The sequence below is a fragment of the Merops nubicus genome, unplaced genomic scaffold (genome assembly GCF_000691845.1).
Source record: "Merops nubicus isolate BGI_N331 unplaced genomic scaffold, ASM69184v1 scaffold36380, whole genome shotgun sequence".
In the NCBI taxonomy this organism is placed as follows: domain Eukaryota; kingdom Metazoa; phylum Chordata; class Aves; order Coraciiformes; family Meropidae; genus Merops; species Merops nubicus.
The window spans coordinates 1-17229 of NW_008584154.1; the positions used below are offsets into that span (position 1 = coordinate 1).

The 17229-nt window shown below is 45.1% G+C and overlaps 3 protein-coding genes across 3 annotated transcripts in view; all 3 read right to left on the reverse strand.

The window, feature by feature from the left end:
- Positions 1 to 3456: 3456 nt before the first annotated feature.
- On the reverse strand, positions 3457 to 4134 carry SMCO3 (single-pass membrane protein with coiled-coil domains 3). Its single transcript, XM_008943247.1, has one exon. It carries the CDS (start codon positions 4132 to 4134, stop codon positions 3457 to 3459), a length of 678 nt encoding a protein of 225 aa, XP_008941495.1.
- A 6527-nt stretch (positions 4135 to 10661) lies between these two features.
- ART4 (ADP-ribosyltransferase 4 (Dombrock blood group)) lies at positions 10662 to 13465 on the reverse strand. Its single transcript, XM_008943268.1, has 3 exons — positions 13415 to 13465; positions 11379 to 12105; positions 10662 to 10756 (listed from the first exon to the last, which is right to left on the reverse strand). Exons 1-3 carry the CDS (start codon positions 13463 to 13465, stop codon positions 10662 to 10664), a joined length of 873 nt encoding a protein of 290 aa, XP_008941516.1.
- A 3484-nt stretch (positions 13466 to 16949) lies between these two features.
- Positions 16950 to 17229, reverse strand: part of BGLAP (bone gamma-carboxyglutamate (gla) protein) — a 5466-nt gene continuing 5186 nt past the window's right edge. Inside the window, exon 4 of the mRNA XM_008943226.1 lies at positions 16950 to 17076. Within this exon, the coding sequence (XP_008941474.1) occupies positions 16950 to 17076 (127 nt within the window). The remainder of the gene's footprint in view (positions 17077 to 17229) is intronic.

The window sequence follows — 17229 nt, forward strand, 5'->3', positions numbered from 1 at the left end:
CTTTAGGAGCAGGGTCAGCACGGGGCCGTTAGGGCTGGAGAAAGCCTCTGAAGTCATCGAGTGCAGCCATCGACCCAGCACTGCCGTGACCACTGAACCACGTCCCAGAGCACCGCACCTGCATGCCTGTGGAACCCCTCCAGGGATGGCGACTCCAGCACCTCCCTGGGCAGCCCGTTCCAGTGCTCCACCATGTAATGGTGCAGGATACTGTGTCAGGTACAGGACCCGTGTAATGGCACGTGAAACGTCTCCTTGGGTAGCAGCCACGTCACGGTGAATGAGGAGAGGGCACACAGTACAGGATGGGTGCAGGGTTAAAGAGTTAACATGCCTGGGGAGGTGCAGGAAGGACGTTACCCCATGCACTGAGGAGCAGAAGTGGTGAGATGTCGGAGCAGAATTTGTAGACTTCCTGCTCTGGGTGAACATGCCATGCAAAATGATGTTACAGTTGCAGTTTTTCAAATAATCAGCAAACCTGGAACTTTTTGAGGGGTTCCGAACAGCAGACTGAGCAGAGGGAGAATGCTTGAGGGGGTGTGATGGGAACACTGTGGCTACACTCACCCCTGTCATGTACCATGTCCCTGGAGAGGGGGACAGCTGAGGCTTTGAAGATTGGCTGCTCCTCACAGGGTTTGGGGTCTTCTGTCACAATACTGGACTCAGTGGGGACAGTGGTACTGCCTCAGTCCTAACTGCTTTCTCCCAGCAAGACCTGCTGACTTGGAGCTGATTTGAAGGACAATCGTCCTCTCACATTTTTTACATGGCACTCCTGTCACACTGAGAGGCAGCTCCAGACAGTCTAGAGGAGAAACATCAGCAGACTGGTTGACCCCAGGCTAGTTATGACATCTTTGGAGGACCAAGTGTAAGTCTGGTCATAGGGCTCAAGAGAGCAGGAGTTACTTCTTAATTTGTGGGACAGGGTTTCAGTTACCGAGAGAAACAGAGCTAAGTTCCTGCTCCACAGGGTGCTCTCCCTTGCATCTAACTGGTTAAACATGCTGCACTCAGTTCAAGTGTGGAACTGTCAGTAAGGCAAGTAAATCCCATTGCTGTTCTTATTACTAGAGTTGAGAGAACACTTTGGTAAGGTCCCAGGTAGATCGGCAGGTTTTTCACCTCAAACCCACATTGTTCTGGGTGGATGGTGCCACGCCCCTCTGTGAGGTCATGGGCAGCTCTCCTAGCTGGCTGGGCACGCTGCCTTGGCCTCAGTGAGCTCACAGCTTCCTAGCTCATAAGCAGAGGCCTCCAGCACCTTCAGCATTTTCAGCATCTTCCAGTATCTCATGAGCATGAGGACACTTGCCACACCTGCTGTTGTGTGATGGCCAGCTTTCCTTTAAGCCCACCAGGAAAAAGGATCTACCAAGAGGTGAACAGAAACTGTATGTGTATGTTCTTCATTGCATATTCCACTTCCCCTGACACTGCTTAGAATTTGCTTCCAAGAAAATGTGGACAAATTGCCTGAAAACTATACCAGATTTGGTTTTATTTGACTTAGCTATTCTTGCTCAGCAGTGACTGGCAGTCCTGCAACAGTGTGTACCAAGCTTTTTTTTCTTAAACTAGAATGTACCTTTGCACATAGAAAGTGGGCAGGGGGGGGAACTCCTACCTCTCCAACACTGCAGCGTTTGGCAGCCTCTTGCACCCAAAGCAGTACCTCTAAACCGAGTGCCACTAGTGTCAGGAGATGGGAGATGGGGAAATGATGCCTCAGATCACCGTGTCACCCACCACAACCCCGTGGTGCTTTCTGCCTCCTCTGAATTGCCTCTCCTGACCCATACCGCCCACTCTGCGCCTTATGCTGGTCCCAGTTTGTCCAGCCCTGGCACTCACCCATGGCTCCTGAATCCTGGGCTTTCGCAGTGAGGACGGGCAGAGCTGCTTGAGAGACAGCAGCTGCATTGCCGTCTAGTGGCTTTTGAACACAAAAGCAAAGAGGAGACAGAAAAGAGGATTAAAAAACAGTGGGGCGGGGAGGGGGGGAGCCACAAAATAAAACAAACCAACCAAAAATCAAAACCCAGACTGGAAGGGTTATACAGTCAATGCAGAGATTCCCTGTTGTCATCTCTCCCATCTCTTTACTTTCACAGTCATGAATACAATAATGTTGCTGATATTGAACATTAACAAACACGTATAGATTTGGATATGCTTTTAGTATAAGGGAAGCTGGTACTAAAAAAGGAATCTATACACAATCCTACTAGATTAACCTATCACAGATATAGTAAAAAAACTTATAAATTGCATCTCTAAAGAAGATTTTAATCTTTTTCCATGATTTGGTTTAAGATTGGTTTTTCAGGCAGAACAAAAACCACATACAGGAAAGAGAGGTCTAGACAATTTTCAGGTACATTTTTATTAATTCTTAAATGAACTTTATCTTATTTTATTTTCAAAGATCAAAGCAAAAAAAAAAGCAAACCAGAACACATCAGAGCAAGAGAGGGCAAACCATGTTCTTGCTTACAGCTTTGCTCCTAAAATCTGAACAATAAGGATGTTTGGCAGCATGTTGTGAAGTGCAGGATCCAGGAGTGCTGTTGGCAGTCCCACATTGCTGGCACCCGAGAACAAATCCAGAGCATGAATAGGGCTGTAATCCTGCAGACACTTGTGCATGTGTATAATACCATTTCAGTCAACAGAGCAGCAACTGGGCACAGAAATATTTACCTGTGGTTGGCAGGAGTGGGGCATTGCTGAGCATAGGAAATTATTCACTGCCAGGCATGCCTGGAACACTCCAGTCAGGTTCTCTCAGTTGTGGGGCAAGATTGTGTGTGTTTGCCTGCAGGCCCGTGCTGCTTCTACCTGCTAATATCCTGGGCATTAGAGGTTATTTAAAGAAGATCTGTGGCTGGGTCCTTAGGCAGGGATGGGACAGGAAACAGCAGATAAATGTGCTTCACCTAGTCCTTGTAAGCAGTTCATTGAACAGGGAATCCAGCCTATCAGATTTAGCACTAATCCATGCTGAGAGTTAACAGCCACACTTGTCCTGATGAGCCCTCCAGAGGACGACATGGACTGTCAACACGGCCTGTTGAAATTGTTGCCACCTTTGATACAGAAACACAGTCAGAGAAGAGTCACACCTTCTCACCACTGCTGCTCTGGCCGTGAATATTACTGTCCCCAGTACGAATTCCAGGCCAAGGTTGTCTACAAGGCATTCCAGAGAACAGCTGAAGGAGAGGTGCAAAGTATTTTGAAGTGTTTCCTCCCAGAAGCACCTGTAAGTCAGTTCCCTATTACTATGTTTCAGTGCCAGTTCCCTGATTTGTCAGATCTCTTGCTCTGCCGCCACTAATAAGAAAAAAAAGCCACTGGTAGTTATTGTACCATAATGAATCAAAAAGGTTTCTGCAGGCATAGCTGCTGCAGTGGCTGTCACACTAAGAGAGGGAACTCCAACTCCATTCACTGAGCCTGCTGTCTCACCAAGGAAGTCACTTCACCTATGGCTTGCTGGTACTTTTCTGAGGCTGCTTTAAACTCAGCCAGGTGCTTCTCGTAGCTTCTCACGGCTGCCAGAAGCTGGTTCCTCTCCACGGCTCCCAGGATGGCATGGAGGATCATTTCAATGCCCAGCCCAAGAACGGTGATGCTGAGTCCCCCAAGAACAGATGCCCCAATTTGTGCAAGGAGACTGATAAGGTTGCTCACAGTGAGAGTTATAAGGTTGGAGCCAAGAAGTTTCATAGCTACCATGCCAGCTGTTGAAGTCACTTCTCCAAGAACAATGGAAAAAATTTTATGGGCTATTGCAATTTTCTCCAGCTCGGGCTCTTTGATGTCATACAGCTTCTGGTACAGCACAGGCTCTAGCTTTTCTTTCATGTCACTATCGATCTTCTGTACCTGATGCTGAATCTCACTCATGGCTTGAATGATAATGTCGCAGTTTTCCTTGACAGTGCTGCTCTCTCTCATCTGAATGTGGGGAATGGTGCAGCCCAGGTGTTCGTTCAGCACTCCTGCCAGCTCATTTGTCGCATGGAAATTTGTGGACATGCAGTTGAGCAATTCCTGGTGCAGATGGATCAGTTCTTGCCTTCGCTTGGGGTTATCTGGGTAAAGGAGGTCACTCAGTGCCATTCTTCAGAAATAGGCTGCTTCAAGAGAGAAAAGAAATCTCTTACTCAGTACGACAGCCATAACCCTAACCTTTAAAGAGCAGTGAAATATCCTTTGTGTCTGCCTCACTGGCTCTTCTTACACTCAGCAGGTCAAATCACAAGGCATAGCTTGTAAATGTAGAAATCCTGATTCTTGTTTTGGAACTTGAGCCACCTTACTGGAAAAGGATATTATGAGGTGTTGAAGATACTCAGAGCAACAAAGACCCTTAACAAACCTGGTTAGCAGTTTGGTAAAACAAACGTGGGTCTTTCTTCTCCTCGGAAACTGAAGATGGTAGAAGCCAAACTAGTTCCCTGAAAAGCAGAAAAACCTCATCTAATCAGCAAAACCTAGAATAAGCTGTGGAAATGAAAAACCTGCTCTAGACACACTTGTATCCACCTAGTTTCTTCAGTTAGTGGTATCTGATTTTTAGTGGCTATGATGGCTGGTGGAGTGGGCATGGTCTGTATCAGCAGCAGGGTGTTTTATGCCACTGTAGCCTATTCCTCACACTCAGGAGAAGACGTTACCATGGGAGCACTCTGTGCTTATACCGATAAACTCACACTTGGGCATCCATAGAGAGCAGTAAAATCAAACCCATTCTAACCTCTATCCCTTTACACACATCTCCCACTGTGCTTCCTTCCCTGATATTTAGTTCCTGCTCATTGTTGATTCATCTCCCTAATGCTGTGATTTCCTACTGTGTTGTTTTTTTTTTCCCTCATGAATGTGAACCAGCTGCAGACAGCCCCATGATGTTCAGCATGCCACGTAAGCACCATGAGGTGCATCTACTCCAGCAGGGTGTCTGTGGTGGCAGACTGCCTTGGAGCAGCACGCACCAGCTTGCAGGGAGAGCCACGCTTGTGCAGCCACACTCCCTCCACATCCAGGGTGTCCTGTGTGGGGCTATTATCATCAGCAGGTGTCCACCAAGTGCCTAAGACGACTGAGCAGAATCTGGTCCTCCTGTACAGAGCACAGCATTTAATTTCTTTGATTTATGCCCCCAGGCACTTGTGTTTAATCCTTACAGTCACCATTCCTCTCTGAGCTGTCAGTGGTTTGCTAGACAAAAGGCATATTTCATGCATTTTTCTTCATCACCTGCATGCCAATGAGCAGAGTCCAAAGTGACTGTCACCAGTGATAGTGAAGTTCCTCATCACTAAGCTTCTGTAATCAACTCTGTGCTGCTTCCTTTTAACCCATCACCAGCTGCAAAGTAAAAACACTTTAGCGTGATTTTGACTTAACTGCCTGCCTTACTTTGCAACAGGGACAAATGAGGAAAGAGCAGGATGACTAAATTTCTTTGTCGCACTTTTGCGTTCTCAGCCCTCTTACTGCAAATCTGGCCCACTTTTATGCACTGCTTGCCTCTGGTGCCTGCATAACACAACTAGAGCTACAAATAGTTGTGTGTAGAGGACTAGCCAGATTTTTCTTCTTAAAAAGATACCTTTGCCTCATTTTGGTCCTTTGTAACTCTTGCATTACATGCCAACTGTAAATCATCTGACACTGACCCAGCTGTGTTTTACTAAACACTCCCCAACACACCAGATCATGGTAGAAAACCAGAATTATTTCAACAGTCCCCTAGCCAACTTTTAGTTCCAGTGTTGAAATACAAGGCAGTCTAAAGAGAATTTTTTTCCACAATATTTTTACACAGTACTGTACATTTCTTTCAGCCACTTACCTTGTAGCTGTGTCAAGAAAATAAACTCTTTAACACATCTTTCTTTTTCTTCAACCTGAAGGAAGCAAAGCACATATACAGTAAAGGTTTGTGATTTTCAGGAAGCATAAAGCCACATCAATGCAAAGTCTGATTTCATATCAGTTTTGCCCTAGAGATGTTGCTGCCTTGCTCTCTGAGTGATACTAGATCCTTCCTACTATAGCAATGTTTTGTTGAAAGACCATTTCTTTCTCCTTCTTTGCCAAAACTGACAAGACAAAATGTTCCAGGAGGAACAGCACTTCACCAAACATTGTATGCACTAGACAGATGTGGAGGAGACTTTCAGCATCTATTCTTTATGCATCATTATTTCAGGTTCTAGACTTTATGTTTCTTAATGCTAAAATTACCTTTTAGTCTTCACATTAACATTTCTGCTAGTTTTAAAATTTGCTTTCTACAGTTAGGCCACAGATATTTCCTTATTTCTATTTCTCCAGCTTCAGGGAGATTTTCTCCAGAAACTTTTCTAATTAAACATTTAGACTGCCTACCTGATTTTGTTTGAGTGCTCCTGCAATCAGCTGAGACGTGTATGGGACAGTGACTTCATCCTCTTTCCCCTGTGTTCCTCTGGTGGTTTCCAGCAGCATGTGATGAGTTAGGAATTCAGAGGCTGGCCTTCAGCTGGGTCCTGCTGCCTGTCTGCTTGTCATTCTGTTGTGTGATGTTTACCCAAATTCATCTCTTTTTCTTCATCCTTTCCCTTTCCTTCCAATTTTAGCAGATTTCAGTTTATTTAATGCTAGTTCCCAATTGTTAGATCCTCTAAAGACCAGTTCCTGGAAAGAATGGGTACAGCACGAATCCTCCTGCCTATGACAAGGGTACCGTCACAGGTGCATGCAGCCGTGGCTGAAAGGGGCTGCTCTTACTTGCTGTTAATATGAATATAAATGGATATAAAACATGTAGAACAACATTTTTCATTCATACAGATACAGGATTAGGTTTCGTGCTGGGATTTATCAATTTCTATTGTTTATAAGTGTAAACGATAAATACTAATGCTTGCAGCTATACCTTGAAATAATGAATTGTTGCCATGGCTGGCTTTGTACACCTGCAAATTATGGAAGAAGAGTGGAGCAGTCCCACACAAGTAGAAAAATACATAGCACAGACAGTGAAAACAGGCTTTGTCTGTCCCAGCAAGACAAGCTTGTACTTCTGCCTTCATCGAAGGTAGGCATCTTTCGTGCTCTGATCTTTAGGAAGATGGACCTGATGCTCACTAGCTCTGGTCATGAATGCTACCTCCCAGTAAAGAATGGTTTGGTTCTCAGAAGGAAGTGGAAGATCAAGCATAAAATGAGTACTCTGCAATTGCCAGCTTGTTTTCCCCTGAAAGCTGAGCTAATATATTCAACCTAGAGCAAGAGGACCAAACTCTCCTTGTTTTCAGAGCTGTAGGCATGAGAAGATGAGCTGAGAGAGAACAGTAATGATTTAGCGATTACATTTCTGCAGTCGTTGGGACTCCTGTTATTAGCAGAGAATGCCATGTAGTTGTGAAATACTGTTTCCAGCCCTGGACTGAATTGAACTGTTCAGGCTGGCATCTGCCTCTGTCCCATTCTGTAGGTGGGAAACTGATAGCAGGTCTTCAGGGTTTGCAGCAGATGCAAATGTTTATTTTGTAGAGTCTCTATCACTTGGAACATGACAGAAAGCAATTTAAACAATAGCTAAGCACTTTTGTTCCTGCTTTACTCCAGGTCTTTAGGGAAAATTAATAGCTATAGTTTCAGACATAACCAGTTGGAAGGAAGGGCTCTGGAGTGCCTGCCACCCCTCTCGGCCGCGATTTGCCAAGTCCTCTCTTCTGATGTTATGAGAGGTGGAAGAAATGGTGTAGAGCCCCAGAGCCAGCTCTGGCTGAACAGCAGTGGAGGTTAAAATCCACTGTGCAATTTCACACAGTTTCGGACCACTTTAGCCCTGGGAAGGGAAGGGAGGAAGAGACAGAAGGTTAAGCTGAGCACTGAGAAAAAAAGTCTAAAAAAGTTTGAAGTGGGATGGGAAGTTACAACTGCTTGGACAGGTCTAACTGCACATCTAACCACAGGACATAGCTGTTGAAACATGTCTGCTGCAACCAGTCTGGCTTCCCAGGGCTCTGGCACAAGCAAAGGCAAGATCAGGAGCAGTTCCTCAGCCATGTGCTGTCCCAGGACTGTGCCTGCTGTTGACATTGTGAGAACTCTTAGGTGCAAGCAGGAGGACATAACCTCCTTAGTAGTCAAAACGGTAGCAAGACAGGAGTCCAGCCACAGAGGATGTTTTGTGCTTCCACCTATCAAGGGATTCTTGCAAGATCTAGCTGCTGTATGAACTGACAGATGTGAGTCACTTCTATAGGAAACTGTAGCTTGATAAAACACTGAATTGCTCAGCCTTAGTTGCTTTATCTCTTGAATGCAGATGTGTGATACATTTGACTTTGCTCTGTCTCCCAGCAGAATAAGAATTTAATTTTATGTAGACTCACCAGTATATACAAACTGAAGAATTATAGTTCTAAGGATGATTCAAGGTAGATTATTTGCTAGAACTCCCATAAATTTTCCCAATAGACACCAAAAGTCAAGAATAATTCAGTTACAGCAAGAGTAATGGTACTTGCATCTGTTTACTCCATGTTTTGCTGGCCTGCTTGGTGAGCCTCCTGCAAAGGCTATCAAAGAGCTTTTTCTGTGTTCTGGCTGTAATGTCTTGGGAGGATGATGGGTCAGGTGGATTGATAATTTGTAATATTTGGTTCAGAAATGGAACATTCTGGCTGAAAGTACATCCAGTTTTATTCCTCCGTGTCTCCTGGATTTCCTCTGTTTGCTTTTCAGAGTCAGACTCCCACTCCAGGAATGTTGTCGGGCCTGGTGTTTACGAGTGACAAAGAGAGGCTGCTCAGGGCTTGCCACGAGCTGCATGACCTGCTCTACTTCTACCTGTCTTCAACCAACAAAATATTCCGGCTCCTCAACACGCATCTTGGCACCAGCTTCCCCATCCTGCCACTAAAAGAGCACTTGAGCATTGAGGAGAACCTGCAGCTCCTGGTCAGGGCTTTGAAGGAGATGCAAGCTGCCGTGGGGACACAGGCCAGGGCTGTGCAGGAGTGCATGAGCCAGGGCTTGCCCACGGGGCTCACCAGCCCCAGCACCTCCCTGCAGGACAGGATCGCCGCCGTGAGGGAGCTTTACCAGAGCTACAAGAGGGCTGTAGAAGGCATCATGGCTGTGCTCGTTTCAGTGATGCTGGAGCATGACAATTTCCCTGACACAGTGGAGTCTGCTCTTCATCAGTTATCGAGTTCACCTGCCTTATCCCTCCAAGTATCAGAACTTATCCTGGACTATGCTGAGATCGCAAAGATGCTGCAACTAGATGAGACACCATGTACCACAGAAGGCAGTTCCTCCTTAAGTGGAACATCCCAACAGCTTGAGCTTCACTCTCTACCCTCATCTTCTTCATTTCTTGCTTTCCTACAGGCTACCTGTGTCCTTGAAGGAGATGTATGCATAAAGAAAAGCCTGAAAATAGCAGCTGACTCCTTAGAGGAGGCTTTCAGGGTGCTGAAGCCACCTTGTGAAGGATTCCAAACCTTTGTTAGCATGGTTGAAGCCTGCATCCCTTCAATAACAGATAAGAAGAAAGAGACATAAATGTGCTGATATGTCAGAAATCCATCTTGATTCCTGTAATTTTTACATAGAAAAGAGTTTAAGCATGTTAGAACACTCATACAAATATCTGCAGAAGCTGCTTCTTTTTTTAATTTTTTTTTTAAATCTGGGTTTAGCATTGAGCATTTAGAAGTCAAAATCAAATTCTGACAACTTATGGTTTGAAATCACTAGTAAACCGAGAGCAACAAGAAAGTAACACAGATACATAGCTGGAAAACAAGCTAAATAGTTCTGTATTGAATCTGTTTTAGCTGCCTGTGCAAGCATGTCTCAGGATTGCAGGGACAGTAGTTTAGTTTCACAGAACATGTTACTAGGTTTGAGATGATCAGATGATGACCTCTGCCATTACAGACACCTACGTCTGTTACACAAGCTGCGGAGCCTTAAGCTGCTCCATTTAATCTGCTAACACCTGAAGATTTCTTTTTCACAAGAAATGCTAAAGCTGAACATGAAAGTTGAAGACAAGACTGACAAGTCTCATCATCTTCAGCTGCTAAGTTCATGTCTCAAGGCAGATTTCTGCCTTTGTCCCCCATGTGTGAGATGCAGAGAGCTGTGGCTTTGATGCAGAGGGTCATGCAGTGGGGAAAGACCATTATGCAGCAGCATAACAACTGTTACAGACTTTACTGTCCCCTGGGACCCTGCACTCAAAGGAGATATGCAAAGCTGCACATTGCCCACTTAACTTTACCACCATGGTGCCTTGTGCATCCCACAGACAGACTGTCCCTAAAAGTAAAGGTACTAAGACATCTGTAAAGTCCATGTGTGTCTTTCCTGAATGCCTAATGCCACCTACAGTGAAGGATGTCACTGCCTTACTCTTCAGAAAGGCCACAGATACATGGCCTCCTACCTGAAGGCATCCAGGGAAGGTCTGTTTTGATGAACTAGCTTGAATGTTCCACTCTCAGCTAGAGAGCTGCAGCTGAAAGCACAGGGAAGGTTGAACCTTCTGCCACAACAGGAACTCCAGAGGCTGATTTCCTGTGAATTCTTCTTGCCTGCTATTCAAGGATATGTATCTGGATGCAGCTAGAGGATCAGTCACTGTGGGCCAAGCCTAGGAAAACTCCAGCTACAGCAGGAAGAACTGCAGAGGCGAGGGCAGCAGAAGCACTGTTCTTCGCTCTTGAAGCTGAAAGAAAGTCAAGAGAGCCATCATGTAGACCTCTTTTGGCTGCCTTAAGCTTCCTCCACTTGCTAACATAGCCTTTGCCCAGAAGAGCCATTTTTTCTGCTCTAGCTAGTACTTTGGCTTAGGTCCAAGCACAAATGCTCATTCCTGAATGATTGTTTTGTGTTCAAAGGTTGCATTGACACACTATTGTCCACAGAAACAAAAGCAAGAGACCTGTATTGATGGTGGACTCGTGGAAGGACAGGGATGTGGAACAGGCCCAGTGAGGGCTTCTAGCAGAGAGTTAGCTGTGCAGCCAGGAAACTCACAGTGTGTGCTTTCCCAAATAACAGCTTGCTTCCCTTTTGTCACAGGACAGAGCACCACTAAAGCAACAGTAGCTTTGTCTGCAACTGCCTGAGCTTGCCAGAGCAGTAGTGGGACAAATGAGGAGGATTCCTATTTAGCGAGCTGTGGGGTGCTCCCAAGTTTCAGGACTAACAGGCAAAGGCTGGGCCATGGGCAAACTACAGAGCTGGGCTCGCGTGTGGCTCCACGGAGGAGCAGCTGGTGAGGGCTGCTTGGAGTACTGGAGACCAGGCTGTCCTGTACCCCTCGCCCAGGAAGCTGCGCCCAGTACCTGCCAGGAGCTGGCAGTGGTACTTGCTGTAGCTGCCCACAGAGTGCAGATGCACCCGGTGACCTCCCCGTGTCCGAGAGAAGCTTTGGACAAGGAACATCTCATACGGTGGGATAAGGACCTCCTTCTCAGATGGGTGGTAAGAAAAGCCTTGCACAGCTGCTCCCAGGCATGTGGTCACTGTGAACAAAGTTTCGTTCCCAAACTTCTGGGCTTCATTCCAGAGGCGGGAGGTGGAAGTGAAGCGGCCAAATCGCACCCGGCTGCCTGCCACCGCCTCGACACGGCTGTGCTGCATGCCCCTGTACACCCGCTGGCACTCGGGCTGCCCCCTGCTCTCCGTGCTGCTCTGCCATTGCTTCAGTATCTGGATAGCAGTCGTTAGGTAGAAGTGAAAATATTTGAAGCTGAAGTTGTGTCTGTAGTGCTCTGGAGAGCTTCCTGCTGTAGATGTGGCCAAGTTCAGATGAGAGTGCAGGGAAGAGTTCATAGTGTAAGCCATGAGGACTGTGGCATGGCTCTCCTGCATCTCCCTCAGGAGACCCACAGGGCTCTTTAACAAAGCCTTCTGAGCCTTCTTCCAGAGACTCAAATAGTCCTTGTTAGCAGCTATCTCCTTTTGGAAATAGTCTCCTTGCTCCAGTTCTTCCATCACCTGCTCTCTGCACCCCAGATACTGGTCATCAAAGGCATGCAGAGCCATATCCATCATGAGCTGGGACACAGTCTGCAACATAAAAGCCAACAAATATTAGCATCAGAAGTGTGAACTTTTTATGTACCACTATGGATGCAAGCCAAGTGTTTTCCTACCCTTATTATGATGATGATGATGATGTGATGATTGGCAGAACAAGCACAGCAGGTAGGCATTTTTGCCTAGACTTTCCTGAACAACCCCCGATTACTGTCCAAACCCCACCTCAGGCAAATGACAGCCAGGATGCCAGAGTTCTTATCTGATGTGGGACTAAAAACTTCAAGGGAGTTGGTCCTTCAAAGGGTGAGGGTTTAGAACCTGCAGGACAAACCCATGGTCCATTTATTTCAATATTCTGCTCATGATTAATAAGAGGGTTTGAAGAGGGAACAAATAAACAAAACAATGTGCTAGTGCACCCTGAACAGTTTCAGTGGTCAATTCCTTCTTCCTCTCTTGTCATACCTCTCAGACATATTTTAGCTCCAGGAAATGATATTCACTAAAGGACAACATAGTAACAGTGTGCCAAAACTTTTGTTCATCCAGTTTGTCTCAGTGAGGCCTGCTGGACTTGTGTAAATAAGCATTAAACATATGAGTAAGGATTTACTGAGCTAGAGGAACAGAGCCTCAAATATATGCTGTCTATGGAACGACACACTAATTAGCTCTCTAGTATCTCTAATTAAGGAAAACCTGCATAATAAGGTCCAAGAAATGGTGTGAGTTATGGTGGTGTTCTGATTGCTTTTTGATCTCCTAGTAGACTAGTCAAGTACTCTGGTCAGTTGATAGTAGAATTCTACAAATAGATATTCACTCCATCTCAAATATTCATCCTAGACACAAAAACAAATGGATACTTTTCATAGCCTCTGAAGTTACACTGGCCTGTTAATTATACATGGATTCAGTTTATTTCTCCATGATACTGTAATTGCTTTGAGGAAAAGCTAAAAGGCTATCACAAGAAACAGAGCAATATTGTTACTGTCCCATCTAAAACCACACTGATTTTGTCAGAGCCTCAACTGACACAAGCTGGAAAAGGAGACAAACAGTTTTATGAGACCTACTGACAAACACACCCTGGGGAACCATCTGGCTACAAACAAGAGGAAATTTCCAACCAAGTAGTTAAAAGGAATTAGGACGGCTAAGAAATGGAACTGAGCCACTGAAAACAGAAGAGTTAAAACTGAATCCAAAGGTCTTTAAGGAACACGTTTCAAATAGAAAAAAAAAAAAGGAAAAAAAAAAAGAAAAAGCGTTTAATTCAGTGGGATAAGCAATTTCACCACTTCAAATAAAGAACAATATTTACCCCTTTTACCAGTGTTTGTGAGAGGATCAACAACAGAAGGCTGGCTAGCAGTGCTGGCATCACAGAGTCCACCCAAGAGACTGTGAAGAAAATTTTGCTCAAGTAGAGGTCATTAACATCTGTTTCCTTCCCTTTTTTCTTGAACTGGAAAATTCTGAAGTTTGTGATTTGCACTTGGGTTTTGGTGACAATTCTTCAACCAAAGATCATTCACCCGATTCTTAGAACAATTCAGAAGTCATTAATCAATCCAAACAGACACTCTCCTGGTACAAGTGTGCCCACTATCCATAAGGAAAGGTCTGGCTGCAACAATTCCGTCTGGTGTAGGTGTCCTTCACTTTGACATTTCTCTTAATTCCAAGGTATCTGGTGTTTTAGTTCTTGCAAAAAGGAAGAAAACCTTGGCTTGGAGAAGACTAAGGCAGTTCTCCCCTGAGGAGTGATATGTCAGAATGAGGTGGAGAGCACTCCCTGGTCAAGAGTTTAAGAAGCCCTTTTAAAGAAGTGCAGAGCTCTGATAAAGCTAACACAGAAATGCAGGGTAGGTTGGAATCCCATCTGGAAGCAGAGATAACTGTCCTCCTCCTCCTTATCTCCCCCAGCTTCTACTGATGTCCTATCCATCCTGCCCTTACACCGCTGCAGTGGCATCGTGATGAACTGTTTACACTGAGTGTGCTCAAAGCGAGGGAGTGAAGGCAGAGTCTGTGCTGAGACTAAGCCCTCTCCATAGCTGCTTTCCAGTCAGCCTTGCAAATATCAGCAGTGAGTTAATGACCTGCAGAGCCCCGTGGCCTCCCACGGCTCTTCTGCATGGCAGAAAGAGCCCAAAGGAGGTGTCAGGGCCTTGTGCTGACTCTAGAGACGTGAAGTCCATTCTCCACCACCCGGTAGTGATAGGCTGGGGGGTGAGGAGCACTTGTGGTGTGGTTCCCTGAGAAAGGAGACATTTGCGCAGTTGCTTGAATTCTGTGCAGAGAGTATTTGCCGAATATTGCTGAAATAGAGTGAGAGCCAACATAAAGGGCTCGTATTGGGTTCCTTTTAAAAGTGAACTGTAACACCACACCGGCAGCTGCTGCTGACAGCATCTGCAGTCACTGGTGATACGAGATGATGACATGAAAGATGATGCAAAGTGATAAATACAACCTGTCTACTTCTCCTTCTTGGAATTGCTCTGTCTTTTTGGGTTGTATTACAGAAAGCAGTTCTTTAGCTGCTAAAAGTGGGGGCACACACAGAAGGGCTTGTGAATTTATTCAGAGGCATCTCCTCTGCTGTCTGTGTAGAGATAAAAAGGAGCTAAACCGACAGATTCCAGTGGGAACTTGACAGTCAGGATAAATAGCCCAACTAAAATATCAGCTCAGCTGCATATGATCCAGTTGCATATTTTGTCCCTATTTTTCCTTTCTGGCCTTTTAGTGTATGTATGTATGTATTCACTTAGGATGAAATGAATGGGGAAGAAAGCCCACTGGGTTTGGTTTTTCAAATGCTTCAAAAGGAACAGTGTGTTATTAAGTACAATAAATACAGTGTCCATAAGATGGCAGCACAGGACTTGTAGGAGTCTTTAAAATCTGCATTAACCAGGTGAAGATCGAGCTCCTCCACTCCAACAGTAAATTTGTAACTAAAAACCTGGTGACAGAGAGTAGATGACATGATCGAGGTCTTTGTGTGCAATTTCCCTGAAAAGAAAAAAATTATTTACTGAAAGGGAGAGGAAAATATAACAGTAACAGAAAGATGCAAATACAGACAGGAAGCTTGATTTTCTTTTTGGGCTGACAAAATTATACAACAACAACAAAACTAACTTGTTACTACAGCAGGTACTAGGATTTCACTAATCTGTCTAGTATTTTCCCCATCAAAATTTCCACTGCTTTCTATGAGCACTTTGCTCATTTTTACTAGATGGTGTTCAGAGGAGAGTTTTGCTGTGAGCAGCAAAGCCCTGACAGTTTATGCCAATGGAGTAACCAGTCCCAGATGTTTGCCCAGAACAAGCAGAGGTACTTATTAACTGTCTTCTCCTTGGCTAAGGTCAGCATAGCTGGCACAGATCATAGCAGCTTGCCAAACAAGAGACGCTCACGCCGACAGCCACCTCTGGGAACTTTTCCTCTGTCCTTATTTCAGAGCAAGGTCTTTCAGAGAAACGCTGAACTTGGTAGATGGCAAATCAAGAAGAGCTTGGCCCTCCTCTCCCTCACTGTCATGGTGCACTGGGATTGTGACCTAATTTCAGTGTAGTCACTTCTGATTCTCACTGGGGCACAGGGGGAAGGAGGAAGACTCACACACCTGGATCCTGGATGTTCTTCAGGGTTCACAGGATCAGGCTTTATCCTCTAGGTTCCCTAACTGCAGATGAAGGTTGTCCAGAGGAACAGAGAGAGGCAGCAGTGTTTACTGCAGTTAGCAGCTGGGGCTGGCTGCAGCAGCTTACATGCAAACAGAGGTTTGTTCTTCCTCACTCTCCTGAGGGTCAGCTGTCCTGGTCCCCGGAGCTGGGATACACAGTCTGCCTCCCAGGGGAGGAAAGCTCACAACACACATGGAGGATGTGCACAGAAAGCTGCTAAGATATAACATTCACACCAGAGGACAGAATGAAGTAGTGCAGAGGGAAGGGGATATGTTATAAATGCACATATATTATTATGTCTGTGTATATGGGAGAGATGTGAGTGAGATGGAAGGAACAGATTACATTTTTATTCTGTTTGTGTATATTCAGGTTCACCAGAAACCAAGTGTAACAAAAGCAACAGAAATTGCCAAGTTCCTCTTCAGAGGCAGTCGCTGGATGCAGCACACCAATGGAAGTGCTAGCTAAAAGGAGTCCTTAAACACACTCTTTGGGATTTATCTGTTGTTGCTCTACAGGCAAATTTTGTGACAGAATAATCAGAAGAGTGTACCAGAACCTGATTTTTGGCTATGTAATAGTATTTCCACACTTCTGTCTTTATAAAATGATCCTACACTGGCACATATTTAGAGTGATTATACTACCTGAAAATACTGAACTTTCCCACTACCAGGAGGCAGCTGTTCTGCCGTCTTCCCAATGAGCATCCCAGGACCGTATCTGTTGCATTTACACATGACATGATATTCTCTTTCTATAATCCTTCTGCATTTTGTGGAGGAGAATAAAAGGTCTTGTTATGTTTTTAAGGCATACATTGATTTTCTTGAGAGAAATGACAGGGTTTTTACCTACTGCATCATGGGGATTCAAAGGAGAGGAGAGAAAGTAGAGTCTTCTCAGTCATTTCTGGTGAAGCTTAAAACACCACAAAAGATGACTGAAGAGAAATCTTTTTTGTGAAAGGAAGAGGACTAATGCAAGCTCAACAAGTTCAGTAATTATTGCCTTGGCATTCCAGCAGGGTAGGAGGACAATGAAAGATGGCCCCAGTCAAGATGTTTTTCTTTCCTTCTTCCAGCCCACAACCTTCTTTTTACTGGGAGGTTCAGAGCTGTCCCAGGCAAAATAAATGAAGTGACCATCCCATCCTTATTATCTCCCAAAAAAACGGTTGTAGGCCATGTAAAATCCTATTTGGTCAGAGAGATAATCACAGGGAGGGTAGTTTTCACAGCGCTCATGCATCTGCTCCATTGGACTTTTGTAATACTCAGAGTACCTGGAACAGACAGAGAGAGATGTTGTTCTGCAGACTCAGACCGTGCAGTTGGAAAGATTTCACACCTGTAACACTAACATGAGAAGAGTGGTTCCCCAAGGTGTCTCAACAGGGGATTTCTCAAGGTAAGTTAACCGTCTATTTATGTAGGGA

Coding starts and splice junctions, on each gene's coding strand:
- SMCO3 (XM_008943247.1), bottom strand. CDS start 4,134: ATGGCACTGAGTGACCTCCTTTACCCAGATAACCCCAAGCGAAGGCAA.
- ART4 (XM_008943268.1), bottom strand. CDS start 13,465: ATGCCAGCACTGCTAGCCAGCCTTCTGTTGTTGATCCTCTCACAAACA. Junction 12,106..13,414: donor TGATCCTCTCACAAACACTG/GTAAAAGGGGTA, acceptor TTTATGTTGCAG/ACTGTGTCCCAGCTCATGAT. Junction 10,757..11,378: donor CCACTGCCAGCTCCTGGCAG/GTACTGGGCGCA, acceptor ACTTTCTTTCAG/CTTCAAGAGCGAAGAACAGT.